Source organism: Corythoichthys intestinalis, chromosome 15, assembly GCF_030265065.1.
Source record: "Corythoichthys intestinalis isolate RoL2023-P3 chromosome 15, ASM3026506v1, whole genome shotgun sequence".
NCBI lineage: Eukaryota > Metazoa > Chordata > Actinopteri > Syngnathiformes > Syngnathidae > Corythoichthys > Corythoichthys intestinalis.
In genome coordinates this window covers 11,284,520-11,307,774 of record NC_080409.1, presented here as the reverse complement: position 1 = coordinate 11,307,774, position 23,255 = coordinate 11,284,520, and the positions used below count along the sequence as shown (strand labels likewise).

Here is a 23,255-nt window from a genome sequence, read left to right as displayed (position 1 = left end):
AGCGCCTCGTTTGGTCAAAAGCGGAAGCGCGAGCCGCGAAAAAAAAAGTCTCCGGTGATTGGCTTAAAAGCCGGAAGTGCTCCCCCCTAGTCCCCAAGTTGTCAACACAACATGGCAGCTGTACGGAGGTGACACTGCTTCTGTCTATTAAGGACGCGCTCAAGAGGAAGCAACGATCTGAACTTTTTATCTTGACCCTCAGACTTTGACGAAGGACATGTTTATCATATTTTAATGCAAGCTTTGTTACGTAAAATATTCGAAAATGCTAAACCTTACAAAGGCTAGCATAACCTTAAACGGGCTTGGTCGGGGTTTGTTAGCAGAAAAACGCTTTTCTGCAGCAAAACTTATCAGTCGAGGACTAGTGTGCGCAGAACATGTCGATGATAGTGGCAACAACGAGGTTTATGATGTTATTATATCCGGGGGAGGGATGGTTGGATCTGCAATGGCATGCGCCCTAGGTGAGTGACCACCTCCAGCTATCAACATCGAAAAGATCATGTACTATGGAAGCAAATAAGCAAGCATGTAGTTTTCCCTTGGCAGGCATGCATCCCAACTTGTCAGATAAGAAGATCCTTCTCCTGGAAGCAGGAAACAAAAAAGTGATGGATCAGGTCCCTGACAGCTACAGCACCAGAGTCAGCTCTATCAGTCCAGGCTCTGCTGCACTCCTTAGTGGTGCAGTACATAACTTTTTTCCCCCTCTAATCAAATTATTTTGTCAATCATTGTGTTCTGCTACCTGAGTTTTCCATGAAATATCGTCAGGTATGCTGAATATGGGTGGGAACCTAGGGGTATCTCACGATACGATACAATTTGCGATACAAGCAGTGTTGTTAATCTTACTTAAAAAAAATAATTAAAAAAAAAGTAATAATTACAGTTACAAATTATCTCTCCCAAAACGTAATTGAGTTTCTAACTCAGTTACCTCAACATAAGAGTAATTAGTTACTCGTCAAAGTAACTGACGTTACTTTTCATGTTCTACACGTTATTACATGATCCGTTGTATAACATCTTTCACATCAAATATGTTTCTAGTAACTGAGTGAATGGAACTCTTTTTCATTCCAAAAAAGGCATAGGTCACCCTTTTTACATTTTTTTATATTTCACCTATATAATAGTGTTATGGTATCCAAACGTTCACTTTTAAGCACTGTGAGAAAAAAGTATTTTTCCTGTTGTACTGAAATGTGACTTGTGTAAACCATCACACCCGTATATATAGATATATTTTTCAATACGCAGGTGATGCTTGAATTTCTTTCCTCTTCTAACTTTGCTCTGGTTGTTTTGATTAAAAACAAAAAAAATCACACGGTTTATGGATACGTCATTCAAGAAAAGTTTAGGGCAAGTGACTATTTTTTGGTAGTAAAAAATATATTATTATATTGTAGCATCTACAGTGTATCACAAAATTTAGTACACCCCTCGCATTTCTGCAGATATTTATATCTTTTCATGGGACAACACTGACAAAATGACACTTTGACGCAATGAAAAGTAGTCTGTGTGCAGCTTATATAATAGAGTTAATTTATTTTCCCCTTAAAATAACTCAAAATATAGCCATTAATATCTAAACCCCTGGAAACAAATGTGAGTCATACGCCGCACTCTACATCAAATTGGTGTGCATGGCTGTCACCCCAGGGGGAAGTCTCTGCTGAAGACGGTACACAAGAAAGCCCGCAAACAGTTTGCTGAAGACATGTCAACAAAGCACATGGATTACTGAAACCATGTCCTTTGGTCTGATGAGACGGGCGGGCTATCTTGTGTACCATCTTCAGAAGAGGCTTCCTCCTGGGCTGCAGAAATGCAAGGGGTGTACTCACTTTTGTGATACACTGTACAAGGACAAGGCCCACTTGATGATAATGCATACTGAACAGGAAAACGGTCCGTTATTTTCAATGAATTGTACCCACCTGAACGCAACAAACTGTATGTAAAAAGTTTTCCGAGCGTTTAACGTGACGCTTGCCATGCTAAATGCTAATGCTAGTGAGATCGCGAATGCTATGCTAACAGTCCGGGCCACCTAGCACCGCGTTTGCAGCGGTGTCACAACCCCCTTCCCCTCTCCCACTCTGCTCTCTACTTGTCTCTCAGATATTTCTTGCGTCATTCAACCAATGTAGTAACGCATAGTAACTCTCTCCTTTACATCCTCAGTAACTCTAACGGCGTTGCAAAGATGGGGAAACACTGGATACAAGGCTCACGATAACGATCACACGATATGGCAATACAACTATTATCAGGAAATCAATCTAGGGTATTCTACAAAACAATAAACAGAAAAACAAGCTATTTTTATCCTTCTGCTGTGAGTTTATCACTAGTAGACTTCCAATGTTTGAACTGGGAGGGCCATCCCTCCCACTTCAAATTTGGAAAAAAAAATTGATTTGCAGCTGTAATATGAATTAACTGTAATTGACATGTACAGCCACAAGTAGATATTTGTAAAGTATAAGTAAAATTCAAAGGTAATGATTATTTGCTAAAAACATTATCTGTTGAAGCATGACGTATTTTGTCTTTGTTGTGTATTCAATTAAATATAGGTGTAACATTATTTACAAATTCTTGTATTCTGTTTTGATTTATTTTTAACACAACTTTATCTGAATTGGGGTTGTAATTGAACCGCAAGCAGCTTCAGACATGGAAAATAGTAGCCCATCAATCATATATAATCAATAATCAAAACCACTCCACTTTTTGATCAATGGAAAACAACACACACTTGAGGAATTGCTCTGTCTTATCAGTAGGGGTGGGAACCTCTGGGTAGCTCACTGTACGATACAATTTGCGATACAATGCTCACGATAACGATTTCACAATATGGTGAGATAACAATTTTTACTATACGAGTAATAAAACAAACAAAAAAAAACCCAAAGTCTTTTGATTCTTCTGCTGTGAATTGACTTTATCACTAGTAGACGCCCAATCCATTTGAACTGGGAGGGTGGCAGCGAATGACCATTTATGCGTTCGCTGCCATCCCTCCCACTTCAAACGGATTGGATGTCTATGGCAGTCAATGGCAACCAATGGGTTTTAGGGAATTTCAGGTCATTTGCTGTTGATTTTCAGTCACTTCTTGGTTATTTGAGGGCATTTCTGGGTCACTTCCCTGTTGATTTTGGATCATTTACAGGTCCCATTGATTTTAGCTTACTGAAAAGGAAGTGACTCAAAAATGTCCCCAAATGAATAAGAAGTGACTCAAAATTAACACTGCATAGTGGAGATGTGGTGCTGCTGACCTCGAATCGGGACGTTCTGAGTTGGTGGGGAGAATACATCGAAGACCTCAATTTCGCCGACACATCTTCCTTTTAGGAAGCAGAGTCTGGGGACTCTTAGGCAGGCTCGCTTATCTCTGGGGTCGAACTCAAAGAGGTGGTTGAAAAACTCCTCGGTAGCAAGGCCCTGGGGGTGGATGAGATCCGCCCGGAGTTCCTAAAGGCTCTACAACATAGCGTGGACATCGGGGAAAGTGCCTTTGGATTGACAGACCAGGGTGGTGGTCCAACTTTAAAAGAAAGGGGACATGAGGATGTTTTTCAACTATAGAGGGATCACACTCCTCAGCCTCCCTGGTAAAGTCTATTAGTGGTGGAGAGTATGGTCCGTTGGGAGGTCGAATCTCGGATTCAGGAGCAGTGGGGTTTTCGTCCCGGCGTGGGAACAGTGGACCAGCTCTACACCCTCTGCAGCGTCCTCGAGGGTGCATGGGAGTTCCCCCAACTGGTCTTGTGGATTTGGAGAAGGCGTTCGACTTTGTCTCTCTGGGAGTCCTGTTGAGGGTGCTTTGGGAGTGCGGGTACCGAGGGATACTGAGCCCCCTGGTAATGGCTTTTCAGATCTTTACGACCGGTGTCAGAGTTTGGTCCGCATTGCCAACAGTAAGTCTGATTCGTTCCCACTGAGGGTTGGACTCTGCCAAGGTTGCCCTTCGTCACTGATTCTGTTCATAATTTTTATGGACAGAATTTCTTGGCGCAGCGGAGGTGTTGAAGGGGGCCGATTTGATGGCCTCAGCATTGATCTCTGCTTTTTGCAGATGATACGGTGCTGTTGGCTTCATCAAGCCGTGATCTCCAATTCTCACTGGAGCCGTTCGCAACGGAGTGTGAAGCTGTTGGGGTAAATATCGCCACCTCCAAATCAGAGACCACGCTCCTCAGTCAGAAAAGGGTTGCGTGTCCTCTCCGGGTCGGGGATGAGGTCCTGCCCCAAGTGGAGGAATTCAAGTATCTTGGGGTCTTGTTCACAAGTGAGGGCAGGAGGTAGCGCGAGATCGACAGTTGGACTGGTGCAGCATCTGCAGTGATACAGACTCTGTGCCGGTACGTGTAGGAAAAAAGGAGCTGAGCCAAAAGGCGAAGCTCTCGATTTACCGGTCTATATTCCTGTGTGTCATGACCGAAAGAACAAGATCCCGGATACAAGCGGCCAAAATGAGTTTCCTCTGCCCGGGTGTCCAGGCTCTCTCTTAGAGTTAGAGTGAGAAGCTCCGTCATCCGGGAAGGACTCTGGGTCGAGCCGCTACTCCTCCACATTGAGAGGAGCCAACTGAGGTGGCTCGGGCATCTGGTTTAGATGCCTCCCGGACGCCTCTGTGGAGAGATGTTACGGGCATGTCCCACCGGCGGGAGGCCCCGGGGACGAACTAGGACATGCTGGAGAGGCTATGTCTCTTAGTTGGCCTGAGAACGCTTTAGGATCCCACCGGAGGAGCTTGTTGAAGTGGCTGGGGAGAGGGAAGTCTGGGCTTCCTTGTTAAATCTGCTGCCCCTGCGACCTGATCCCGGATTAAGTGGTAGATAATGGATGTATGCATGGATTGTCGGTTCTTGGCAGGAGCATATCAATAACCTTTTGGGATACAAAGTTTCACGATATATCATCATTTCGATGTTTTGTTCCTCCTCTACTAATCAGGCTCTCAAGGTAGCAGAACAAGAATTCCTTTGTTGTTGTTTGTCTGTAGCATAAGCACAACAAAATGAACAAATTTTTGTTTTTTGCAGATATTGGTGCATGGGAGCATATCACAAAAATGAGGTGCAAGCCTTATAAAAAGATGCAGGTATGTTATCATTCTTTGATTTAGTTCCTTGTTAACTACTGTGGCTGTGTTTCCATTACCTTTACCTTAAGTAATTCGCATAACTGAAATTTGCAATGAAAAACTCGTCATGGAAACCGTTGAATTTCGAACAAAACATTCAAATATCGCTTTAACTAGGTGTCTTTTCCAATGGTTTGATATTAAAATACAGTGGTACCTCTACATACGATCACTTCGACACACGATCTTTTCGACATCCGACGTAAAATTTGAGCCGCCATTTGTTTCTACATCCGACGAGTTGCTCGAAATACGACGACATGACAGCACTGCAAACGAACGCACGGTGGATTTTCTTGTGTGAGAAATCAACACAGTTTTCAAAAAAAGTTGATACAGTTGGAGAAACAAGGAAAAAAGTGATGCTTACCTTTGAAATGAAGATGCAAGTTATAGAAAAATATGAGCTTGGGGTGCGCGTCCCTGAACTGGCTCAACAATACAGCTCCATGGTCCTCTTCCGACCACCGTTCGCCACTATTTATAAGTTAAGGTGACAATTATTATTGTGGTAACATTGCCAAGGAAATCGCCAGCTTCGTCACGTTTTTATCATTTATTTAAGAACTTATCCAACACAAAACGCCCATTGTCTTAAGCAGTTGACCGCTCTCAAGAAAACGAAAGTATTATCTCTACCGCACCGACCTATCTCACTGAGACGTCACCTTCGCGGTGCGTTCAGGGACAGTAAAAAGTGTCCGCCATATTAGAATCCGATTCGTTACATTATTTACAGGAATAATTATTAATTATTCTTATTATTATTATATTATTCTGAATTATTTATTTATAACTTATTTGTTTTTCTATGTTTAATTGCCATTTGTAACAGTGCCAGCAGTATTTATTAAGAATTTAGTGTATGTTTTTAGGCTTTGGAACGAATTAATGGAATTATAATGTATTCCTATGGGAAAATCCTGCTCGACATACGACCATTTCGACTTACAAACAAGGTCCTGGAACGAATTAAATTCGTATGTAGAGGTACCACTATATGTCGCATGAGCGCAATGGACACACTTTTTTAAAAAAAAATTTATACACCACAGGATGTGACGTACCCAATTTACATGATCACATGATCGCCTCAACAAACTGTTTTGGGTCTCCGATCTTCCTTCAGTAAAATATCACAGGATGAGATTTCATGAGTTAGAAAGCTTTTTTTAAAAAACAGCCTTTAATGGAAAATCACTTTAATGTGCTTTCTGTGTTTGTCACTTGTTTTTACTGGCGACTGCCCCCCTTTGCAGCCAGTGTCAAGCTCGTGCATGGCACGCATGCTTAATGTACAAGCATTAACATAAAGCAACCAGCATTTGGTCCATCAAATTAGATGCAGAAATATAAAAACACCAAATGTGATTGTTAACTGTTAGTAGCAGGTGTTATGTGGGTTAGAAAAGTGCTTTTGCCAAGCGGAGAGTAGGCGGAGGGTCGGTGAAACAGTGCTGGTACCTCGGTGACGCCACAGGCATTTGTTGTGAAGAAAATGCATGAAAAAAATTAGCCTTTAAATTGAAATATTTATGTAAAATGAATGAAAAATGCCCTTTTTTTTTTTTTTGCTTTCAAGCAAGAATATAGACTGTTTTACGTTCATATCTATAGAAATTCCGGGATTTAAGCATTTATTCACAAGAACTGTCAACTTTAAAAGCTTGTTTTATGACGGCCGCCACGTTGGATTACACAATAGCGTAATTTTAGCTTGAAATATTTATGTAAAATGAATAATAACTGTCAGGTTTTTTTTTTTTTGCTTTTAACCAAGAATCTAGACTGTACTATGTTCATATCTATAGAAATTCTGGGATGTATGCATTTATTTACGAGAATTTTCAACTTAAAAAGCTCTTTGTTTTGCGATGGCCGCCACGTTGAATTACACAATAGCGTAATTTTGGCTTGAAATATTGACGTAAAATGAATCATAACTGCCCGTTTTTTTTTTGTGTGTGTTTCTTTTTTTTTTTTTTTTTTTCTTTTAACCAAGAATTGAGGTCTATGTTCATATTCGTAAAAAGTCCGGGAAGAATTTTCAATTTAAAAAGCTCTTTGGTTTGTGATGGCTGCCATGTTGTATCCATGCACAGTAGCGTAATAGTCAAATAATCAGGTAATTTTAGGCCAACTGTCAGCTTTTTGGCAAAAGAGTAGTAATTTATACATTTCTGCGTCCATACAAAAAAAAATCGCCTTTTACACGTTTTATTCATGTAATATTTCAATCTAAAACCAACGACGAGGGCCAGATAGCAAGATGTGCTGAGGCAATAGGATCACCGAAATTAAACCGAAATAAGTTTTGATTGTTTAAAAAGTGCAAGTTTGGCTTTTGTTGACTAAAATTAAGATGATCCTGCATGCTGCATGCTTTCCTCAATTTTTACGTTTCTGATGTGAAAATTGAGTGATTTATTAGCTGTTGAAAACTTGCACTAAATAAAAAAATATATATATTTTGAGCACAAACTTATATGTTGAATATTGCTATTGATCCTGAAATTATAGGTGATTATCTCTGTGTTTAGTGATTTTTGTGCATCTAGCGTAAAATTTGAGAATTTTATAGCCATTTTAAGTGTTTTTTTTGTTCTACTTGTATAAAAAAAAATAATTAATCTAGATTTTATTAGGGTACGACTTTGAATTTTTTGACGCCTTTGCTCATATATGCCTAAGGGAGGTGCCTGTTTTGGCTTTAGGTCTCTCGCGGCTTTGGTTTTGAAAATATTTGAATTTTAGTTTTTGAAAATAGGCCACCTACGGATCGGCCCCGTGTCCCATCAACTGATAGTGAAGTCAGTGACTGGAACATGCATAAATGTCAGTCTCACTTTCAAATATTTAGATTTTTGGGGACGCTGTAATGTAACCACAAAGCAAAAGTACCTGTGGTGCCCGGTCAGCTGCCTATTGCTGTGCACTTGCAGTTATGTGTTGACAATCTAGTTAGCATAGCGGCGGAGAAAACTTTAAACAGAACCGATTTACAGTACAGTTACTTGCATCCATGGGTGGTGGCAAATGACCATTGGCGTAGCGTTTACCAGTCTGGATTCAGAGAAATGCCTGGTGTTTTCAGTTAGGTTAAGTATTTTGTATTGCAATGTGAAATAGCTGTGAATAAATTTTAAAGATACACGATAATATCGGTTACCGATAATTATCGGCCGATAATGGCGATTATGATGTCACACAGATAATACAGATAAAAAAAAAAAAAATCAACCGATAATGCAATCCGATAATTATATACTTGATTTTGCCTCCAAATGTGCGCAACCAAGCAGTTATCTCCACTTCTCCACCGCCGCCTGCTCAACCCCTCCCCTCTCTGAAGCCCCTGTGGGAGGAGGGGTTGAGGAGTACGGCGTCATAGAGGAGGCGGTGTTACACATCAGTGTTGAGGCGCTCTCAGTAGCGTGTGTTGCTTTTCCCGTGTGTGAAATGAAATAAACGACGCTTTCGCCATCTACAAAACAGTTCCACGAGGCATAAAGAAAGCGTCCTCATTGAACACCACTAACCCAGCAGCCATTTAAAACTGCATCACAACGATTTTTGGAACGAATATGAGGCTGCTGCTAGCGCGAATGCTAAAGCTATTGTAAACACAAATAAACTATAAAGGAAGCTACGGGGCTTGTGACGACACAGAGTCGCTGCGGTCCTCCCGGAGTCGGGTTGTTTGGGAATGCAGCCCAAAGCGGGTGGTAAACTCCCATCTATGGCTAAACACATCACGAGACCGATAGTCGACAGGTAGCTGTCTTCCGACGGAGCCCGCCGGTCCGGCAGGCCGCCGCCGCCGCCTCGCCCTAAGCGGGCAGAGCAGAGCCATGCACCGAATACGGCGCAGCGAGCCAGCCGGGGCGGGCGGATATCCGGTACGAACTTAGCTGCCGTCGCCACTCCGGTTCAAGACAGAGGCCTGGCGCGGGTGCTAATTTGGAAGCCGCGGGCACAGGTGGGAGGAAATTCCCGAAATGACCCGATAGCCAAACCCCTGGATGAAAAAATAATGCAGTTTATATGACCACAATTCTTCGTGAAAGACATGCCGATCACATCAGTTTTACCACGGACATTTACACAAGTGATGTCAAGAAAGCATGTTTATCTTGACGGCACAGTGGTTAGTTGATAATTTTAACATGCACCAAACCTCACGAAAGAAGTCATCCAGTCAGTAATGCATTCAGTACGCTTTAAATTTATGACGTCTTAATCAGATCATTCTTCTTAAATATAGTCAAATAATTTTCCCCATCTTGTTTGAGTGTTGAAGACTAGTTAACAGATGAATGTGCCAGATTATTCCACTTACTTGAACTAAATCTTGCCATTTGTTCTTATTAAGCCCAAACATCTAAAAAAAAAATGTCATTTTTCACCTAAATCAAGAAAAAATTGCTTTCAAATAATGTTTTGAACCATACATATTCTTGAATAAAGAACATTTCTGACAATTTTTTTTTTTTTAGGATTATGTATAATTTATTGCTTAAAATAAGGCTGTTAAGCTTATTTTCAGCTGGCTATTTTTCTTCAAGAAATCTGAGTGAAATATACTTGAAGTGCTGGCAGTTAATTTCACTTATTTCCAATAGATTTAAACTGAAAACAAGGGAATTTAAGTAGTTTTAAGGAGTTGTGTTTTTGCTTTGTAGTATTGTTATACGTTAGGAATGGCTTACTTTTAAAGCCATTTTTGTGCAATTTATGTATTTACTCTAAGTAATTGTTGCCAAAGGTTTACCATTACACAATGTCAGACAATCTGTCTTTATTTAGATGTTGGAATTTACTACTTGTTCACATTTGATGTTGGAAAAAAAGAGCAATAATATTTTTGCACAGTAATATTTTCTCTTGTGTATACTTTAAAATTTTACATAAATCTTTTAATAAAATTATCGGCTTGACATTATCGGTTATCGGTTGGAACAAGGAGGAAAGTATCGGTTATCGGTATCGGCTGAAAAATGCATTATCGTGCATCACTAATAAATTTATATACAGTGCCTTGCAAAAGTATTCGGCCCCCTTGAATCTTGCAACCTTTCGCCACATTTCTGGCTTCAAATATAAAGATATGAAATGTAATTTTTTTGTCAAGAATCAACAACATGTGGGACACCATCGTGAAGTGGAACAACATTTATTGGATAATTTAAACGTTTTTAACAAATAAAAAACTGAAATGTGGGGCGTGCAATATTATTCGGCCCCTTTACTTTCAGTGCAGCAAACTCACTCCAGAAGTTCAGTGAGGATCTCTGAATGATCCAATGTTGTCCTAAATGACCGATGATGATAAATAGAATCCACCTGTGTGTAATCAAGTCTCCGTATAAATGCACCAGGTCTGTGATAGTCTCAGGGTTCTGTTTAAAGTGCAGAGAGCATTATGAAAACCAAGGAACACACCAGGCAGGTCCGAGATACTGTTGTGGAGAAGTTTAAAGCCGGATTTGGATACAAAAAGATTTCCCAAGCTTTAAACATCTCAAGGAGCACTGTGCAAGCCATCATATTGAAATGGAAGGAGCATCAGACCACTGCAAATCTACCAAGACCCGGCCGTCCTTCCAAACTTTCTTCTCAAACAAGGAGAAAACTGATCAGAGATGCAGCCAAGAGGCCCATGATCACTCTGGATGAACTGCAGAGATCTACAGCTGAGGTGGGAGAGTCTGTCCATAGGACAACAATCAGTCGTACACTGCACAAATCTGGCCTTTATGGAAGAGTGGCAAGAAGAAAGCCATTTCTCAAAGATATCCATAAAAAGTCTCGTTTAAAGTTTGCCACAAGCCACCTGGGAGACACACCAAACATGTGGAAGAAGGTGCTCTGGTCAGATGAAACCAAAATTGAACTTTTTGGCCACAATGCAAAACGATATGTTTGGCGTAAAAGCAACACAGCTCATCACCCTGAACACACCATCCCCACTGTCAAACATGGTGGTGGCAGCATCATGGTTTGGGCCTGCTTTTCTTCAGCAGGGACAGGGAAGATGGTGAAAATTGACGGGAAGATGGATGCAGCCAAATACAGGAACATTCTGGAAGAAAACCTGTTGGTATCTGCACAAGACCTGAGACTGGGACGGAGATTTATCTTCCAACAGGACAATGATCCAAACCATAAAGCCAAATCTACAATGGAATGGTTCAAAAATAAACGTATCCAGGTGTTAGAATGGCCAAGTCAAAGTCCAGACCTGAATCCAATCGAGAATCTGTGGAAAGAGCTGAAGACTGCTGTTCACAAACACTCTCCATCCAACCTCACTGAGCTCCAGCTGTTTTGCAAGGAAGAATGGGCAAGAATGTCAGTCTCTCGATGTGCAAAACTGATAGAAACATACCCCAAGTGACTTGCAGCTGTAATTGGAGCAAAAGGTGGCGCTACAAAGTATTAACGCAAGGGGGCCAAATACGATTGCACGCCCCACTTTTCAGTTTTTTATATGTTAAAAAAGTTTAAATTATCCAATAAATTTTGTTCCACTTCACGATTGTGTCCCACTTGTTGTTGATTTTTGACAAAAAATTAAAATTTTATATCTTTATGTTTGAAGCCTGAAATGTGGCGAAAGGTTGCAAGGTTCAAGGGGGCCGAATACTTTTGCAAGGCACTGTACCGGTACTTTGCCTCCAGTTTTCCTTTAAGTCTTTCATACTTTTTTCCGTTATTGATGTGAAATCAGTCCTAAATTGCATTCATTAAGGTCTTAAAAAAGTATTTAAAAGTCTTAAATGTGGCTTGTTGAAACCTGCAGAGACCCTGTTGTAGCTCTGAAGGCTGCCCCCCCTCCCCCAATAAGGTTACAACATTTCAGACTTTTTTTTTTTTTTTCATTTGACTTACTCTTGCCCTCTTTAACATGAGAATCACTGCACACTGATATTCTGCATGTATTTTTGTCATCCAATAATCATAATAGCATACAATTTGCGGAGAGCAAATTCTTTGACATTCTGCCGCTTCTACTCCGTTTTACAGCAAAATGAACACAAAACTAAATTCCGCTGTGTGTAATTACGTGCATGCTATGGAGTCATTTACATTAAATGATGGGTTCAGGTGACATGTAATTTCGTCATTCCTTTATGCAATCTCTGCCTTTATTAGCCGCTCCATAAAAACGGAACATACCTTCACGATACGGGAGCCAAAATTGGATGACCCAGTTTTTCTTTTTCAAACCGCATTTTTGATGAGGATGAAGTCCTTTTGACGTTAGCAAATTGCTACTCACTCCCCGCGTCTTCTAATTATGAAGATTCATGTGAACAAGTGCAGGACGATGAAAGGTTGTTAGCCGCTCCATGGCCACGGATGCGAGGCTCGGCCCGGCTTGTAAGATGTGGTCAGCGCGTAGCCCGGCTTTGACCGCAGTGTTTCACTTGGGGCTAAGATGTCATCATGCCCTGCCTTTTTAGGGTGATTATGGCAGGGTACCTCACCCATGATACCTTTATCCTACGACTTTTTTGTTTGTTTTGCCTTCTGGATCATAGTCATTCACGTCTTAAGCCATCCAAGGGAAAATATGTGCTGCGTGACTAAATGACATTTGTACCGTGCTATACTCGCCCCACCTCAAGGCAAGGCAAGGCAAATTTATTTGTATAGCACGATTCAACACAAGCTAATTCAAAGTGCTTTACATCACATAAAAATCCCAAAACACAAATTAAATGATACATAAAAATCTCATTAAATCATCATGACAGACAAAACACGGAATAGAAATAGAACTAAGTCATATAACTTGCAGGGCGTATCCACCAGGGTGGCATGGGGTGGCAACTGCCACCCCAAAAGACAGGCATACCACCCCAGTCAGCACGGATGAAAACCAAAACAAAGCTCCAGTCAATTTGACATTTACTGCCATCAGTTAAATAGTGGTGTCATTGCTGATCCTTATATTAATGTTTTTTTTTTAATTGTATGAAGCTAAGTTTATCATTTTGTAAATATCACTTGGGACTTTTTTGTAGTCTCTACATACGATTCAATATGTGAATAGGCTACTGAATAGGAAGTGACCTGCGAACTGCCCCCTAAATCAACAACAGGTCACCTATAAATGCCCTAAAATGAAAATGAAGTGATCTATAAATGCCTCGAAAACCAGGAAGAACCAGTTGAATGCTCTTCCAGTGCTGTTGAAGGTGCTAGACGTCCAATCTATCTGTAACCCTCCTGGTCAAAATGTTTTTGACGTCTGCCGCTGTCAATAGCAGCCAGCTGGCTAACACAGACACTATTCTAGTGGAGGCTTTTGGTAGCAACTTATTGGTTCCTTTGTGTTGTTTTTTTTTTCCTTTTTTTTTTTTTTTTTTTTTTTTTAAACCTTTTTAAAATGATGTATCCATTCTTGGCAGGATTATATCGATAGCCTATTGCGATACATGGCCATTTCGATATATTGTCACACCCCAGATAAAACGTTTTTATAAAAGTTCATTCATTGAAGGTGCTTCTTGAACTCTCATGTGTGCATGTGTGTGTTCATACTCTATGGACTCCGAAACGGCTTGGCGGATTTTAACAAAATTTTACACAGTTGTACTTTATGTGTCGGCGAGTATTCTTAGATGAGTTTGATCTCTGTTGGCCTCCATTTGGTGCATAAATTTGATTCGAAATTAGCATAGAAAATACAACCTGATTGTGGAGGTGATAGCGCCATCTTTTGTGCAAAAGATGTGTCTCTTGCCTTGCAATGTCACAGTTGACTTTCAAACCTTGTACATGAAACCTAGTTTTATGTACAAATATTAATGTGCTGTGATGATATGTTGTGGCTTTGAGTACTCCACGACAAGAGGCTCGGCTGGATTTAAAAAGTACAATTTTCCAGAATGTTACTAAGGGATTCATTTCAGATGAATATTCTTTCTGTAGTGACTGTTATTTATTATGTGTTACGTCCATAATGGTTCATGGGTAGTTGTGGCAACCATGACTGAGAGGGTTAGTTATGTTGTGGTGTTTTCTGTTCAATAAAGGCGCCGTGTCTTTTGGGTCGTGCAGTGCATGGGGTCACAAGAGCAGCAAATGTGAAACATAAAAACTCTCTCATTCTTCACCACGTCGCTCTCCACAATGCTGTACACCGTGATGGAAAAGTGATTGCACATTAACGTCTTTATGGTGTCCTTTTACTATTGCTACATTCCAGCTGCATCTCAAAGGAAAGTATCTTTTATCTGCCATTGTTGTATTGTGTTCACAATTACTCAAACCCTTGCGGGCTACACTGCTAGTCTGAGCTAAGGGAAGAACCTTAAAGAGCGTCTAAATTCAGAACAAAGTCATTTTCTCTTAAGGTTGCAAGCAAGCATTTAAATCCTGCAAGGAAAGCAATAGCTGCATCGCGTCACCCTGCTTTAAGCAAACCCGAAACAATTTTTGGGTTGGTCTACGATTTTTTTCCCTTCTTAACCACTTATCACAAGTTGCAAACCAAAAACGCCATTAGTGGCTTTTTTAAAGGGTATATCCCCTGACTTTATGGTGAGCTGGAAAGAAAGAGTGAAGGAACAGCAGCAGTGTATTTCAGCTGAATGATGGGTTACTTCAACATAGTTATAACCCAGAAGAAGACCGAGCAAACACTTTAACCCCCTCATGTTAAACTCGAGTGACGCATTTAATTTGGGAATGTGAGTTCAGCGGAAAAGAATCATATTGACGGGTTGCATCTTATTTATGAAAATCATTTTAGCTACAAATAACCGGTTGGGAAAATTCCAAGTTGTTAAATACCGGGTTGTAAGGGTGAAAATCTCTGGGTACCTCACGATCAGTGTTGTTAATCTTACTTTAAAGAAGTAATTAATTACAATTACTAGTTAGTTGAGTTAGTAACTCAATTACCTGAATGTAAGAGTAATGAGTTGCTTGGCAAAGTAACTGGTGTTTCTTTTCATGTCTTTTTTTCTTCATTCAAAAAATAAAAAAATTAAAAAAATAAAGTTCCAAGGAGGGTTTCTGTGACAATTGGCCTTAGCCAAGCTTATTTTTTACCCAAAACTTAACTAGGGGTATTGCGGTAACTAGATAGTAACCTTTGCTATGTTTGGAAGTCAATTAATGTTGTGAATCAACCGTTAAAGTTGTTAAAATTGCTCGCCGTTAGTAATGCTGTTATACTCTAACGCCGTTATTAACAACACGTCTCACGATCCGATTTGCGATACAAGGATCACGATACAATATGGCGATATAACAATTATTGATAAACGGGTCAGGAAATCATTTTAGGAAATTGTACGATACAACTAATAAGCTGAAAAACAAGCGATATTTATCCTCCTGCTGCGAATTGGAATTTTATCACTATTAGACGTCATTAGACGTCTGTGGCCGTCAGTAACAGCTAATGCCAGACATGAGTTCATTTGGGGCATTTTAGGTCATATCATGTCGATGTTCCGTCACTTCCTTTTCCTTTTGGGGCGTTTATGGGTCTCTTTATTTTGGGTTAGTGAAAGGGACGTGACTCAAGAATGTCTCCAAATGAATGGAAAATGACTCAAAATCCAACAAGAAGTAACCTGTGAATGCTCTAAAATGAACAGGAAGTGACATGTAAATGCCCACAACGCTGGCTGTGAATGCCCTTATTTCAGTACCTTTGACGGCGCTAGACATCCAATCCAGTCAAAATGAATTGGATGTCCAGCGTCGTCAATGGCAGCCAGTGAGCTAACGTAGACACTATTCTAATTGAAGATTTTGTTGGCAACCTATTGCTTCCTTTTGGTTTATAACACAAAACGTTTTAAAACGATAAATTGATTCTTGGTGGGAGCATATCGATAATCTTTTGGGCTACAAAGTATCGCGATATATCACCTTTTTGATAAACTGTCACGCCCCTAACTTGAATGTGCTGTGGAATTAAACCATATGCCTGAAAAATAGTCGACACCCACCCTTTAAGATGTAAATTTGGATTACTCAATCAAAAGAAGACAAAAGAAGCAGAGCTGCTTTTACATTTAGTTTTTAAACTGTTAATTTTGATACCCATACGTCAATGACCCAATAGTGTACATTATTATTCAAGAACCACGCTTAGTTTTTTTAGGTGGCATTTGGTGAAAAAGTTTGAAAACCACCTTTGGTGACCTAATCTATTTAGCAGGCTGTGCCAAACTTCGACAGCAATTTTGACGTGATCATCTCTGCCCAGATATTTATAGAAGGGGCGGATTAGTTTGAGGCCAGACCGCAGGCATAATGACTCTCTCATTTAGGTTTGGGATGCTTGCTCCGATGCCCTGATCACATTTGATAAAGACAATCTGGAGGAGGAGATGGCCTACATCGTGGAGAACGATGTGGTCGTGGCGGCGCTCACCAAACAGCTGGACGCGCTGTCTGGTAAGCAGAACATCAACTGAACCCGTGCCGCCACATGATTCCGTCCTCTGCTGTTTTGAGTTGTGTCGCTGCCATGAGCTGTTAATGTTTTTCCATCCATTTGAACCAAAACCTCACATTTCAGGAACTGCCGAGGACACGTGAAGTGGTCCAGTGACCTATTTAAAGCCGCCATGTGCTCTTTGCTTTGCCACTATTGTAGATCGCTGACAGCGTAATGCGCTCTATTGCTTTTGACATTAAACCAGAGTTGGGTAGAGTAGCCAAAAATTTGACTTGAGTTAGAGTAGCATTACTTCAAAATAATATTACTCAAGTAAAAGTATTCGTCCAAACAATTTACACAAGTGCAAGTAAAAAAGTTTTCGGTGAAAAGAATACCAGGTAATGAAGTAAGAAGTAACTACTTATGATGTCTGAATTTTTTTTTTAAACAATGGTGTATTTGTTTTCTCAGCACAACATCATCTTTATGAACTTATTATTATACTGTACTATAACGCATTTCAGTGGCGGAACAAATGTGAACAGGACCCGGGTGCAATGAACCTAAACAGCCACGTCCACATTTCGCCCGCAAACCGGGCCACTTAGGCTAGGTTCATACTACAGGTCTTAATGCATAAATTCGATTTTTTGACACATGTTTTTTTTGGCGTGCCCGTTCAGACTGCCTTTGTCCATTGAGACCATTCAAGTATCACGCATGAGCACTAATTCGCAGTCCGAGATGCGCTCAGCAAAGAGACCCGCATGCGCAGAAGCATCAAAACATATTTCACATGCTAGCTCTATGTCATTCCAGAGTGATCATATTTTGATTTCCAAAAAGAGGACACAAATAACAGACATTAATAATTCCCGTTTAGTCTTATATTCAAAGTTTATACGGACTGATAGAACGCATACTTGACATGTGTGCGTGAAATGACGTGGGTGTGTCAGTTTGCCCCGACTCGGCCATGTGTGCAATAATAAAATATTGCTCATTCGGCACACAGAATGAAAATTGATAATTGTAAGGCTTATTCTTTTCTTCATTTTATTTTTTATGACTGTGGTCAAGCCCGCTTCGTGCTTAAAATCAGAGTTCAAGCTAGGCGCTAATGCCTACATAGCTGCCGTCCTCCGTGCCTCTTGCCGATTGCTGACCTAATTGCTGCATGAAATCCGATATGGGAGTCTTGACAGTTCAGACCGCCAGTCACGTTCTGAAAAAATGTGGCCCAAATCGGATTTGAACCACATACGAAAGTGACTCAGATCGGATTTGAAATGGTCCACTTCTATGCGACTTGTCCCGTTCAGACCGTCAAGTTAATGCCTGACTCGAGTCCGAAAAACACGAAAAAATCAGATTCGTGCATCAAGACCTGTAGTATGAACCTAGCCTTAGAAGCCCGACCATATTGGGCCCCCAAAAAAACAACACAAAAATCATCCAATTCCAACTAAAAAAAATTGACAGAAATGAAACATATCCCATCCAAAGAGCATGAGTGCCCTCTAGTGGAGAAAACATTTCCTGCCATGAAACAAAAACGATTTTTCGTGGTCAACTGGTGCCAAATAAAAAGAGAGCGCTTGAAATCTGTGCTTTCGAGTCATGTTGATGGCAGCGCTCTATATGAAATAGTATATTATTTACGCCGCTTTAAAGACACCACGTGATTGTACAGGGCGCCATGGTCGTAGGGCTTCTAACTGCAAGCTGGAGTATGTGACTGTATTGTTACCTCTGATCGGTATAATGGAGTCATGTGATTATTGTTGGGACGCCCCATATGTGAAACTGGCAAAGCCACAAAATAAAGTCAAATTTAGTATGTAGAATAAAGTAACAAATAGTTTAGCCCAAAGTCACAAAGTAAGAGTAGTGTTACTTTAAAAATAATTCTACCAGGGTTTCCTGGATTTTCTGAAGCTGTGGTGGTGTTGGGCAGCATCATAGTCGGACATCGTTCCGCGACAAAAGTGTTTCATATGATAATTTTTTTTTTTTTTTTAACAATTTTTTTTTCCAAGAAGAACCATAACAAAGATCTATTTGCATCCTGCCAGCACATGATTTTCCTGGATTAAAAATAAAAAAGGAAAGAAATAACAATTTGAGCACTCTTTCATTAGGCAAATCCGCAATAGGTGGTCACATTTTTAGTCAATGTGAGGCAGGTTTCCAGATCTCCCTGCAGCCGGTTCCTCTGGTCTGTCTTCACCTACACAAGAATAAAAAAATGAGATCTAGGAATCGAATACACAAGCATCTCTAACTTGCATTGTACAGTTCTGTGAAGTTGTACAGTTGCCCAAATGTATTTATTGCAGAGGAATCTCTCCCACAGTTCACTGTTGAGATGGGTACTGTCAACGCAATGGCCAACAGTTGGCTCAAGCAAGGGTACAGCCCTCCCCATTCATCAGTCTGTGATGCCATCTTTGATATCATGCTGACCTTGTCCATATACTGAAACACATTCAATGGATTAGCCATTAAGACTACACTGTGAAAAATTTAACGACTAGTGTAGCAGAGTAAGAGTAGCGTGTCTTCTTCACAAATCTACTCAAGTAAAAGTCAAAAGTAAGGCGTGTTAAAACTACTCTTACATTTGTCTCAAATAGTTACTCAGGTGAATGTAATGGAGTAAATGTACAGTAACTCATTACTACCCACCTCTGCATTAAACCAAAATGTTGCAATAAAAAAAACCTCGCCCCTTTAAGCAGCGTATTTATAAGCACTTTTGCGCCAAACAAGAGGCATGTGGTTCCCACACGTTTTTAGCCTCATGTGCCTGCCATTTGTCTTCCACTCATTCAGCTCAAAGATGTAGAACATGAAAAGTCTGCTGCCTGCCAGCTGTTTTCAATGAAATCTCTCCAATCACCAAAACCCCATATTTAACATCCATGTTCGGTAACCAGTAGCCAATCTGCGGACGGCTTCCGCTCCAAGTCGGCGTGAGTGAGCGTAGCTCAGGCCCCTTTCATGTTCTGGAGGACCAGCTGCTGGTATTTTGGGAAGTTGAGGAGGAGGAGGTTTGATGCAGTATCCAACAAGCTGACAGCATGTGCAAAGCGTGGCGTGGTCGGCTTGTAGATAAACACGATTAGTCCATGGTGTGCGGCTGGCAGGCCGAAACCATTAAGACAACTCTTAAGATGTGAGCAAGCATCTTGCGCAAGGGAGAACGCCGTCATGCATAGGCGTCAAACTGCCCTAAAATGGACAGGAAGTGACCTGTAAATGCCCACAAAAGACTAGCTGTAATTCTCTGGTTTCAGTGCCATTGACAGCGCTAGACATCTAATCCAGTCCAGTGTTTCCCACTAATGAACGAGACTGTGGCGGCCTGCCACAGTCTCGTTTCGGCCCACTACAGTCTCGTTTGCCCCCCCCCCGCCAAAAAAAAAAAAAAAAAAAAAAGATAATCAGATGTGTCAGTCAGCCGATTGCACAGCTGAAGCCCACTCCACTCTACTACCCGCGCGTGCGAGAGCGCGCGCGGGTAGTAGAGTAGCATTTTAGAGTAGTATTTTATTTATTTATTTATTTATTATAAGGCCGCTTCAAACTAGCGGCAGCCGAGTGGGAGGAGTTCAGCGGACACCTATTCATTGTGTATTGTAGCGTAATGTTCGTAACTATGCAGGCCCCCCCTTAAGAGACGAATGGGAGAACGAGCGAGATAGCGAGAGATAGCGATCGCATGTCGTAGCAGCCCGCTGTTATTTTGTTATTGTTTTTCTTTATTATTGTTACCACAATCAAGTGGGTAAGCAAATACAGACTTCTCTCCTTCTTCCCCATATCCGGGGCATTACAATAGTTTGGATCGGACTTTTCGGCGAAAGTGAGCTATGGACGGCCGTCTTGGACTGAAAGCAAACTTTGATTGAACTTGCGCGGAGAGGCGGGGCCCACAATAAAGCCTTGCAAGCCAAGCAGAGTAAAATGATACCTATTCACGGTACAAGAACGTCGTTTCCCTGTCCATCGATTGGTAAGAAAAGGCTGTTTGTACGAGTGACGTGTGGGCGCTCCCGTCAGGGGGGACATTTCGCGTGGAGTGGCTATCTTTCGGCACAACACCGGCGCGCCAACTTCAGACAATTACGGCTGACGAAACTTTGATAAATGCCCCCCCCCCCAAATTTCACGAGCTCTGGGACACTCGAAAAATGGCTCTCATACCTCTCCTTGCTAAGTTAATGGTACCTCGATGTGCGTTTGTGTGGAAATTTAGTTCACGAACAACGGGGAAAAAACTATTCACCTAGTCACCAAATCAAGTAAAACTCTACACGGCTATTAGAATTCCCCCAGTCCTGTAAATGGGTCAGTTGACAGAAGGATTGTTATTGTTGTGGTAATGTAGTACTTATGAGGGTCAAATAAAAAGGAAAAAGGAGGACTACGCCGGCGGTCTGAAACCCGCGGCTCTCGGGCCGCATGAGGCTCTTTAGCGCTGCTTCGGAGCCTTTTTTTCTTTTCTTTTCTTTTCTTTTTAATGGAAAAAGATGGGGGAGGGAAATATTTTTTGTTTTAATATGATTTCTAGGAGGACAAACATGACACAAACATTCTTTCAATTCATTAATATTGTAATGAAGTTAAACTTGTGGTGGCATTGTACAACAGAGTAGTCACGTGGTGTGCTATAGGATCCACTGCAGAGAAAATAAACATTTAATCATGAAGGCTAATTATGTATTTCTAGCCAACTTAGTCATTTCTATAGTAGGGTAATATAGCTAGTATCGATAATTATAAGGCTTGTACAAGGCTTTTAATTTTTTGCTGCTCCAGACATACTGTATCAGTTTTTTTTTTTTTTGGGGGGGGGGGGGGGGGGCAAATATGGCTCTTTCAACAGTTTGGGTTGCCAACCCTGAGTCACTACGAGATGTAAGTCGTACTATTGCTACGAGAAAAAAAGTCGCATTATTACATCGGATAACGTAGCTGTAATCAGCTCCGCATTTTACGTACATGTACCGTAGCTGAGAGCTATAACATTAGCCTAGCTAATGAAATATTTCAAATATATCTTTGTTATGGTTCTTCTTGGGGGGGAAAAATAATGAAAAAAAAAAAAAAATTCGCCGTTGCACGACATGGTGAGGCTGTCCAACTCCGATGCAGCCCACCACCACAGTTTCAAAAAATCCTATGGGAAACACTGCAGTCAAAATGAATCAATGGCAGCCAGCAAGCAAATGTATTCTAATAGAAGATTTTAAAACAACCTGTTGATTCCTTTCTTTTCTTTTTTTTTTTTTTTTTTTTTTTTTTTAAACAGTGACACCTTTTTGAAATGATATATCAATTCTTGGCAAGAGCATATCGATCACCTTTTGGGCTACAAAGTATCGCGATATTTCACCTTTTCGATATACTTTAGTGTCACACCCCTAGTCACGATGGTCGTCCAGATTATTACTTAAAATGCAGATTTGTGCAACGTTAAAAATGGTTGTTGTTGTTTTTTTTTTTTTTTTGCATTCCAATATATTATCTGACTTCCCCCCGCCTCCATTTCCTATTTTCCTGTTTTGCCTCTGTTAGATAATGTGCGGGTCAAATACAGGTCCAAAGTGGTGACGTACACATGGCCAATGCCGCATCAAGCGGTACGCTCCATGCCCTGGGTGCAAATTAGGTTATCCAGCGGGGAAACACTGCAGACCAAGCTGCTTGTAAGCTACATTCCCTTATTCGTATGAAAATCGTTGCATGGCGTCATCATCTTTTTGTCATGCGGTTCAGATAGGAGCAGACGGACCCAACTCGATGGTGAGACGGCAATTAGGGATCCCCACAGTCAAGTGGAATTACGACCAATCGGCTGTGGTTGCTGTGCTGCATCTATCAGAGGTTCATCTTTTTTTTTTCTATAGAGTTTTAATGCAAAAGGATCAAATACTTGTCATAATTGTCAGTCACTTCCTTTTACTTTTGATATACAGTGGTATGAAAAAGTATCTGAACGTTTTGGAATTTCTCACATTACTGGATAAAATCACCATCAAATGTGATCTGATCTTTGTCAAAATCACACAGATAACAACCAAACATTTATAGGTTTTCGTATTTTAATGAAATGCTTCACCCTACTTTTTCTTATTTTGAAATTAAAAAAAACATTCATTTTTACAGCCTACAGAGAACAATGTGGCGTGGCAGAGATTCCTCCCAACAGGCCCCATTGCAATGTTACCGGTAAGGTTTTCATATTGTTAGTGTTGCATTTTTTTTCATTAAATAACTCGTTCGTTTGAGCCAAGTCTATTGTGCTGCAGCTGTCGGACACGGAGAGCTCTCTCGTGTGGTCAACCAGTCATCATCTCGCCGAAGAGCTCTTAGCAATGGATGACGAGTGCTTCGTCGACGCCATCAACTCCGCTTTTGTGAGTGCCGATCAGTATGAAATACCAGCATTATTAGTCATATTTTAGTCTTTTCAAAATGTGTTAGTACCGTGTAGGGGAGGTGGCATCAGGCTGAAGATGGAGGCCTAAGAGGCATGGTTGCCTTGTGGGTCTCCTGATACAGCTGACTGGTACCGGCGGGCCAAGCGGAGTGTAGCTGTGGCGGTCGCCGAGGCAAATACTCGGACGTGGGAGGAGTCGGTGAGGCTATGGAGGTAGA

At 40.9% G+C, this 23,255-nt stretch overlaps 1 protein-coding gene across 2 annotated transcripts in view; it reads left to right on the top strand.

Annotated features, from left to right (window-relative positions):
• The first annotated feature begins 97 nt into the window (after positions 1-97).
• coq6 (coenzyme Q6 monooxygenase) overlaps positions 98-23,255 on the top strand; it is a 36,932-nt gene continuing 13,774 nt past the window's right edge. For both annotated transcript variants that reach the window (XM_057859954.1, XM_057859953.1), the window contains exons 1-8: positions 98-467; positions 553-687; positions 5,076-5,134; positions 16,477-16,603; positions 22,173-22,303; positions 22,374-22,481; positions 22,764-22,826; positions 22,907-23,014. In XM_057859954.1, coding sequence (XP_057715937.1) covers positions 266-467; positions 553-687; positions 5,076-5,134; positions 16,477-16,603; positions 22,173-22,303; positions 22,374-22,481; positions 22,764-22,826; positions 22,907-23,014 — 933 coding nt within the window. In that variant the 5' untranslated portion in view covers positions 98-265. The remainder of the gene's footprint in view (positions 468-552; positions 688-5,075; positions 5,135-16,476; positions 16,604-22,172; positions 22,304-22,373; positions 22,482-22,763; positions 22,827-22,906; positions 23,015-23,255) is intronic.